This window comes from Ascaphus truei, chromosome 20 (assembly GCF_040206685.1).
Source record: "Ascaphus truei isolate aAscTru1 chromosome 20, aAscTru1.hap1, whole genome shotgun sequence".
In the NCBI taxonomy this organism is placed as follows: Eukaryota; Metazoa; Chordata; class Amphibia; order Anura; family Ascaphidae; genus Ascaphus; species Ascaphus truei.
In genome coordinates, this window is record NC_134502.1 from 13711499 (window position 1) to 13721075 (window position 9577).

At 39.6% G+C, this 9577-nt stretch overlaps 1 protein-coding gene across 1 annotated transcript; it reads left to right on the top strand.

The window, feature by feature from the left end:
- Positions 1 to 3569: 3569 nt before the first annotated feature.
- Positions 3570 to 4484, top strand: LOC142470910 (olfactory receptor 5G29-like). Its single transcript, XM_075577718.1, has one exon. It carries the CDS (start codon positions 3660 to 3662, stop codon positions 4482 to 4484), a length of 825 nt encoding a protein of 274 aa, XP_075433833.1. The 5' UTR covers positions 3570 to 3659.
- The last annotated feature ends 5093 nt before the right edge of the window (positions 4485 to 9577 follow it).

Below are 9577 nucleotides of genomic sequence, written 5' to 3' on the forward strand. Positions count from 1 at the left end.
AAATGTATTTGCAATAGCTCAAGGTTCAGTTACTGATGGAGCGGCCATTATTCGAACACATCTCGGCGCCGATTTTGAGTTCTCTGCTGTTCCCCACGCAGCGTGAAACGCGGCTAATCGCCCCAGGCACCCGCGCTTATTGCGGATGTTTTGTTTGAATTTCATGGATTCTGTTTCTGTGTTTGCAATAAACATTGCAATAAATAACATTGTTTGGGAGGACAAATTTATCTGGGCTACATTAGATGTTAGTTCATTGTACTCCTACATCAAACATAGTTTGGGGATTAAGGCGGTAGCACACTTTTTGCACCAGCATAACACCCTGTCAAGTGCCCAACAGGAGTTCATTTTGGATAGCATTCTATTCATCTTGCAACATAATTATTTCCTGTTTGAGGGTGATTATTTTATACAAACCAATGGGACAGCGATGGGCACCCGTTTTGCCCCTAACTATGCGGGTTTGTTTATGGGTCTTTGGGAAGAGGACTTTGTTTGGGCAGATAATGGATTGCGTCAATATCTGATCTATTATGGCAGATATATAGACGATATCCTGATTATCTGGTCTGGATCCATGGAGCTATTGGAAGAATTTATTGTATTTCTCAATAGGAATGACCAAAACATAGTTCTTAGTGGGAAGATAAACCCTGTAGAAATTAATTTTTTGGATTTGAATTTTAAAGCAGTGGACCATCGTATTGTTACCAAAACCTTTTTTTAAAAAGGTGGATGCTAATTCCTACCTAGATTACACGAGTAATCACTCTGCTAAATGGCTCAACAATATACCATATGGGCAATTCCTGAGGATTCGAAGGAATTGCTCTGAGCCTAGGGACTGTGATGATCAATCTGAGTTTCTGAGACAGGGATTTCTAGAAAAAGGTTACAATACAGATGTGATATAAAATTCCTTTAATTGAAGTCAGCATAGACCTAGGAATACTTTGTTGATGCCAAAAACCAAAGTTGTACCCACTGAAAACAACCAAACACCAATGTTTATTGCGATTTCTGAATACAGGAATTAAAGATACAGAAAATAATCTATAAGCATTGGATGTGCTACTAATGGACCCTATCTTACGAACTAAGCTAATCGGTAGACCCAAGGTAGTCTTTAGGAAGGCAAAAAATTTAAAAAGCATTCTGGCCCCTAGTGCTTTAAAGGTATCTAATATTCCGGTCGCAAATAGTGGGAATTTTTTAAGGAAACCAATTGGGAACTACCATTGTGGTAAATGTGTTATTTGAAACTATAGGTCACAGGATAAGATTTTTGTAGACCATCAAACAGGGCTACAACATACAATCAGGCAATTTATCACATGTCAAACAAATTTTATAGTTTATGCTATTGATTGCCCATGTAAGAAATGTTATGTTGGGAAGACCATTCGACCTTTAAAGGTACGAATTGGTGAACATGTGAATGGCATCAGGAATGCCAAACGCCTTGTAGAACAGGGACAGAAAATACATAATTTAGCACAGCATTTTTTTGGATTATCACAAAGGAGTAACGGAATGGTTACGGTTTAGAGGCCTTGAAGAGGTACCTAGGGAAATTAGAAAGGGTGAGAGGGAACTAAAACTGTTCCAGAGAGAACAATATTGGATATATTCATTACGAAGCAAAATACCGGGTGGATTAAATGATACGATAGAGCTTAACCCCTTTCTTAGGTAATTGCCTTATTTGGAAGCTTTAAATTATACTAAATATTCTGGTTTAATAAATAAGGAATTAATAGGCTTGTAATCCAATTTTCAATTTTTAATCATCATCATTCAATCAATTTTTTTATCACTATTATCATTCATTTTTAACTAATAAGTTTAAGACAGTGTATGGTGAGTGGGTGAGGTAAGGGAAATTTCTGTGAATTTTAATTAGATGAGATGTTCATGAGTAGAAGGGGTAGTTAGGATAAGTAATTATTAATGAGTATGTAGGTGTGTCATAATAGGAATATATACATAATGTGGTTTTTAATGTTTTCATGGCTTTGTAGTTCATGAATCACAAAATGGGTTATACACTATACATGTTTTTAAATGTTTTTAAAAGTTTTAAATGGTTAGAGTATGTTAGTAGTAAGTTTTATGTGTTTTTTGTACAAATTACCATTAGAGCAATTGTTCTAAATATGTACACATGTTTTTAACAATAGGGGTAATTAGAAGTTGTTGCCTATATTAAGGCCACATCCCGACATGCCCCATAACTCCTGATGAAGCGCTAATTAGCTCGAAACGCGTAGAGGGTAACTGCAGGGTTCACAACTTTCAGTACAGGATTGTGATACCTGTTCGATAGAGGATCCCTAGCTTAGACGGTCCATTTAGATGTTCACGCATTGAGTATACAGTCCCAGCTAAGCTGTGTACTCTCGCGAGATAGCCCACCTGATCCTCCAGTCACTCACCGGGTTCACTTCCGGTTCCTGTATCAGGCGGTGAACCTAGGGGTATCGAGAGGAGGTCTGTGTGGTGGTAACGTCGGACGTGTGCGGGTCCCTATCGTTCGTGCAGCAGTACTTGATTGTAAGTTTCTCTGTGCAAAGTGTGTTATTAAAAGTGGATTATTGCCTAACGTCTTGTCCTCTCTGCGCTCCTACTTTTTGTTTTTTTTGGATGGTATATGTCCCGGCTGATCACCGGAGAGCGTGGGAGCTGCGGGAGGAAGAAGCCCTGTCAGGCATTCGGAAGTGAACAGACGAGCGCAGCCTCATTTTCTGTCAATAAAATGGATGAATTGTAATGTGTACAGTACTGTGCTACTGTGTCAATTTCATGTTTTTAAAAGCCAGAACACTAAAATTCATTTTTCTGTTCTCGCCGCGCTCGCATCTTAGTGTGGGAAGGCTGGAATTCATCTGCGGTTTCAAATCGAGATTCCGATGTACATGACGCGTGAAGTGTTCGAATAACGGCCGCTCCATCAGTAAGTCAGGCTACATCTGTATTGTCTCAAATCAACTCAGTCTCACCCCCACCCTCCTACTTCAATGTGTGACTTTGAGCATTACTTTCTTTAAACTCTTCATCAAATTCCTCTTTTCTATCTTTTAATGCAGTGTGTCTGTATTGAGGTTCATAGACTCATATTTTGTTTTATACACACTATGTCCATCTTTCATTGATTTCCATCCTATCAAATATTAAAATGTACATTATATTTGTTAATTAAATACTTTGTTACCTTGTGACCCTATTTGGTCTATTCACTAAACTGTGATAACTTTTATAGGCCTAGATCCATAATAGGGTGCCATTGTTTAGCTTCATATACAGTAAATGAGCTGAGGCGTGCTCAAGCTAAGAACACTTCTAGAGTTCTAGGAATGACACAGTAATTGGTACCCATGGGAGCATTGGGGACAAATTTGGGCCATGTGATTGCTATATAAGTGATCATATGGCCTTGTTGTTGGACAACCAGCGGCACTAGCATCATGGCTATTATCCATTTCTGATTAAACTCCCTATATCTTTTTATCCATTGGAATATTACAGGAAGAGGGAAGGATCTGTTCAGAATGCATGTGGAGAACCAGACAAGAGTTACAGAATTCTTCCTCCTTGGATTTAAGGATCTTCGGAGGATCAAGATTCCTGTTTTCTTTGTGTTTCTCGGAATTTGCATTATGACATTAACTGGAAACCTCCTGATCATCGTGTTGGTGTCAAGCAGTCACAAACTCCACTCTCCCATGTACTTCTTTCTCAGTCATCTATCTCTATGTGACATCTTGATTACTGCAACTATTGTCCCCAACATGCTTCATGGTATATTGGAAGAAGGAGCCACCATTTCTTTTAATGGCTGCATCACTCAATTTTATATCTTTTGTGTCTCATCAGCTACAGAGTGTTTACTTCTTACAGTGATGTCCTATGACCGATACTTGGCCATCTGTCACCCTTTGCGTTACACCTCCATTATGGACATCAGGCTCCAGTATCATCTAGTTTTCTGGTCTTGGTTCTTGGGATTCACATTAACACTGTTTATAGTTACTCAGCTAGGTATGTTGCCTTTCTGTGGCCCCAATACAATTGACCATGTATTCTGCGATATTGTTCCCCTTCTAGAGTTGTCCTGCATAGATAGCTCCTTTTTGAAATTGGAAGATGTTGTTGTCTCTATTCCTCTAACCTTCTTCTCATTTATCTTCATCATTGTAACTTATGTCAGTATCTTCCTAACCATCCTCAGGATCCCTTCCACCAGTGGGAGACAGAAAGCCTTCTCCACCTGCAGTTCCCACCTGACAGTTGTGTCTTTATACTATGTAACGTTGATCACCATATATCAGGTCCCATCAACAGGACACTCGATCAATTTCAATAAAGTCCTGTCTTTGCTGTACATTGTGTTAACACCATTGTTTAATCCAATAATATACAGCCTGAGGAGCCAGGATATTAGGGCAGCCTTCAAGAAACTAATTAGCAAGAAAACTATATAAACATAACAGAGCATAAACACATAAAAAGGTCTAATTCACAGGTATTTACTGTGTCTACTTAATTTATAACCCATGGAGACTGTGATGGCAGATACAGTATAAATCTTTAAGAAAAGATTATTCATCTTTTTAGAAAAGAAATGTGTACAGGGATATGCCAAATATGTTAAACATAGGAAAGGGTATTGACCCAGAGAGAAATCTGATTGACAATATTGCAGTGAAGAAGGAAATGTTTTTCCTTATGCTTGACACATATTTCACTGAAGTTTCTTGTTTGCCTTAATCTCTATTACTAAAACTTTTGAATCTGGTCTATAACTGTTACATATGCCTATAATATATATTATCTCTAACTGTGCATGCAATGTCTTGTATATAATATAAACCCTGTTCACTTATGTAACTGTATTTGTAACCATGTATTATTTGTCATCTTAACTATATGCCCAGCACATAATGGAAAACAAGAGGTAACTCTCAATGTATTACTTCCCGTTCAAACATTTTATAAATAAATAATCCTTTCCTGGTGATCTCTGACACCCATTCAAGGGAACCTTCTGTCACGGTAGCTTATGACAAGATATAATGAACACCAAATATCTGGGTTGAACTGAACGAGGCTTAGATATAATAAAATATATTTATTCCTTAAAAAAGGTGAACACAGCAATATAGTACAATTAACAGACTAGAAGGTAACACTTACATAGGGTTGGGGGATGGAGAAGTATCAGCTAGCAATTCTCCAGCAATCCGGTGACATTCCAGGTGGAATCAGAAGCACAACTAAAAACTGTAGGGTTGACACAGTTTATATACCTGTGTAACCCTATTCTTAACATTGAATTCAGACTATTGGTGAACAATTATCTGTATCCAATCCCTAACGTGGAGACACAGATTAACCCATGCCCCCCAGCTAATTAGCCCATGTGTACTGGGACTCTATGGGTAGTCCCATAATTAAATCAGGGGCGACGACCAGTTTACCAAATGAAGTATCTGCATTGTTTGTAGGTGTAGACATAACACTTACAAACCACTCCAGTTTGATGATTCTCCACCCACACATAACAATTGGAGTGGCAGAGTCTGTTGATTAGTACTTAGTGTAAACAATCCGGGCAGTTAACTTTTGATCACATTGCTTAGGCTCAATCAGCCGGCTGCCCTTCATGACCTATTAGCATAGCAGATGGTCTGCATTTTCATAGCAGATCCAAAATACCATACATATATACTTTAATATCTACACATATTAATAAGTTCCATTCTAATGGGCTCAGTGGGTCGAAATTTGCCAGTTCTTAATGCCTACAGTGACTACACACATTGGCCAAATATCAACTCTCTGCGACCTCCAGAACTGGAGATACAGAAATGCACTTTAAAACATTAAAATACAGGATTATAATGAAACATGGGAACAGGGGAACATACATTTTTCATGACATGACAAGGTGTAAACCACATTCCTGGACCGCAGTCCAGTTAACCCCTTGCCTCTCTGGTGAGGTCAGGTGGTGGCCATATGGGGTGCAACCCCTTTAATACCGGCCAACCCCCCTCTCCCTCTACACCTTCTATGTTTTATCATGTTGCATATCCCAAATTGTAAGAGGCCTCTATGGTCGATCCCTCACTGCCTCCCATGCCCTGATCTGACAGATTCCTCTCTAGGTACAACTCTTCACAATTTCCAGAGGGAGCAGGATCAACCCAAAAATAAAACACAATATAGTGCACACTGTTGTGACAAGTGGATAGATGAATGTAAACTTGGCTCTTATGGGTGTTTTACTTACAGTATGTAAGTGTAAATAAAGCCTATCTCCAAACTGTGGCTGTAGTGTTCTTTCTTGTGAATATATATGGAGATTCCCCTCAGGGTGAAAGAGTAGAAAAAGACATAGTTCAGATAAAAAATATCACATTTATGGTAAAAAAAAGTATGTACTGTACTTCATGTACTCACATTCTGTACATGAAACAAGAGGAACCCAGGATGGTGTTGCTGGCTGAAGTTTAAGTTATCCTACTGCCCTGTTGGATTCGGGCTTCTTGCGTCTTAACTCTGCTGGTCTCCCTCTGGAGGATTCCCTCGTGGGCTTCTCCGGCTTCTGACGTCACCTCTGGTTGTACTCGCATCAATTCCGGTGATGCTTACTCGCGCCACTTCCGGTTTTCTCTACGGAACGCTTGCAAGTCAACAACACTATGTCCTCTTTCCTCTATCCGTCATCTCAACACATTTCACAGCTTAGCGCTGTTTCCTCATGAGCAGATAAGCACTGAAGTATTGTACTATATGTTGTGTCATTTTGAATGTTGCACTGGCCTTTCTGTTTTTGTTCCTCAGGAGAATGTACCTTTCCCCAGTCTATCAACCTTTATATAGCCCTAATGGTTAATTCAGTAATTACTTTCACCCTTTTCACCAGAAATCAATCATAAAGTGCAAATTTGAAAGTGCTTTTTCTATATAGTACAAACACTTTAACATATACTTTAATACACAGTTTAAAAAATGAATACACAATATATAAAATTAATAAAACGCAATATTAAAATACTGATGTACAGTAGAGGCAACGTTTTTTTCTAACATTTGCCGTAAACTAGCCGGGTTACATTCTGGGTATGTGCTGGGTATGTGCTGGGTATGTTCTGGGCTAGTTTGAGGCACGTTTAAGGCATTTCTGCATTGACTAACGACCCATAGGATTAACACAGCAGGGATCCCTGGCAGTCCAATTCAGTTTGAATGGGACTGCCAGGGACCCCCGCTGTTAATCTGATAGGCCATTAATCAATGCAGAAATGCTGGGGCTAGTTTAAGGAAAGTTTAAGGCATGTATTCAGAATGTACCTGGGTGTTTCCTTGTTTTTTTGGGGAATTGCCACTGGTTTTTGTTCGAATAAGAGTTGCCTCTACTGTAAGTGGATAATCACTAGACAAGATATATTAGATATGAAAATTGAATATGACTATTCATATAGAGATGCAGGTATATCAGCCCTAGTTTACACGTCACTGATTTGTGAGACATATTATACTCAATATAGGAGTACACAGTAAACCCCCAATGACACAGGAGAAAAAGAGACAACATATCAGTTTGTATACTGCATTATATAGGTATACATGCATATAACAGATCATAAGAGAAGTGAATATTTCACACTGACTCTTTCGGTATATTGCACCATTTTAACTCTGTAAGGATCTAAAGTACATGGAATTATATGGTTCAACTATATTACTGTAGTATTAATCCTTTAAATTCTGGTAAAATGTAAAATTCCAGTATCTAATTTGTAACTGAAATCTGTATACAATAAAATTATATAAATATTTAAAAAATTATTTAAAAAAAGAATTAATTCAAAATCCACATTTAATCCATATGATGTTTTTGTTTTTAGTTTGTGGATCCAGAACATCTCTCTTTTACTGAGATCCAAACTCCTATCTCTGCCCCTTCAATGTTGTGGGACCTGTTCTATTCCCATGTATTTTAATCCTGATAGGTCAGAATTATAGTGCAGTGCAAAGTGTTTAGACACATTGTGTGCAACTACAACCCTCAGAATATTACTCAAATGTTCAAGGATGCATGTCCTCAGTGGTATAGTTGTTTTCCTATTTACTGTATTGTAGCCCACATGGGCATTCGAGTGTGTTAATAACATAGTCCGACCTACAATTTATACATTTCTCAATTTTATACATGTCTTTTTTTCACATTGGATTTGAGTAAATCCTTTTCCATTGATTTATATTCACATGCAGTGTAAATTTATCAGTGTATAGCCATGGTCTGGGTTGGAGAGGTACGCAGAGTTGAGGGTAAGCCGGGGACAATATCCAGAGAGGTTCCAAGGTCAAGCCAGGTCGGTACACGAAGGGTTAAACTGCAAGAAAACACAGAACAAGGAGCAGGGCACAACAGACATAGGAGCTCAAGGCTACAACAAGTTATGCTCAGCAAGGTATGAGAGGAACTGCAGGGTATTTGTAGCAAACAGGAACCAGTAGCAAGGGAGGCGGAGCGGAGGTGCAGCCTCTGCAGAGGCAAGGATTGGCTGCAGGAGACAAGTGGGCTTGATGTGTACTTGCCACGCAGCTGGGGAATGGGGCATGTCGTTACTTGTGCACGCCATGTGCAAGAAAAGCGTGGCGCGTCCGAGGAGGCGGAGCTAAGCTTCGTGGCACTCTAAAAGAGCTGCGCGTGCGCGCGCGCTCTATAAGCAGAGCAGGAGTACGCGCACGTGCTGGTGCCAGAGCTGAGGTCTGAGAGATGACAGGTAAGAAGGGAACACGTTGCAAAGGACTTGTTCCCCGATTCCTTACAGGAAGAACCTCGGAGTGTACCTTGTCGAAGAAATCCTTAAATTCAGCATAAACTTCAGGAAGATTAGGTTTGTCTTCATTAGGGATGCTAAAACCGCAGATTTGTTGTCTCAGAGATAAACAAGACTTGGTACATTTGGGACTCCATAGTATGGGTCCTTTGTTGGTCCAATCCAACTGTGGGTTGTGTCGTTGAAGCCAGGGAATGCCTAAGATTACCTCAATGGATGGTGTATGAATAACGTCCAGAAAGATCTCCTCCTTATTACCATCTTTAGTGATGAGATAAAGTTCACAAGTCTTCAGAGAGATGAAGGCTGGTTGGAGGGGACGTCCATCAATGGCTTCCAACCCGATAGGCACAGATTTATGAAGAAGCGGGATCCTGTTCCTTAAAGCAAAGTCTTGATCAATAAAATTACCTCCTGAACCAGAGTCAATAAAGCCGGATATAGAGACCTGGAAGTTGTCACCCTTGAGGAGAATAGGCAGCATTATCCAGCTCGGCAAAGTTTCCTGGGAAGAAGGGGAAGAAGAAATAGTGCCCAATGTGATCCCCTTATACCTCATTGAACTTTGGTGTTTCTCGGTTTGAGTGGGCAGCGAGATAGTTGATGGCCAGGATGACTGCAATAGTGACAGAGTCTACGAAAATTTATATAATGGAGAGAAAGTGGCACATAATCCCAAAACGGCAAGGGCCACGGAAGATTTTCTAGCACGGTCCAACCTA

Bases quoted from the DNA above. Each gene is read 5' to 3' on its own strand.
- LOC142470910 (XM_075577718.1), top strand. From the start codon at position 3,660: ATGACATTAACTGGAAACCTCCTGATCATCGTGTTGGTGTCAAGCAGT.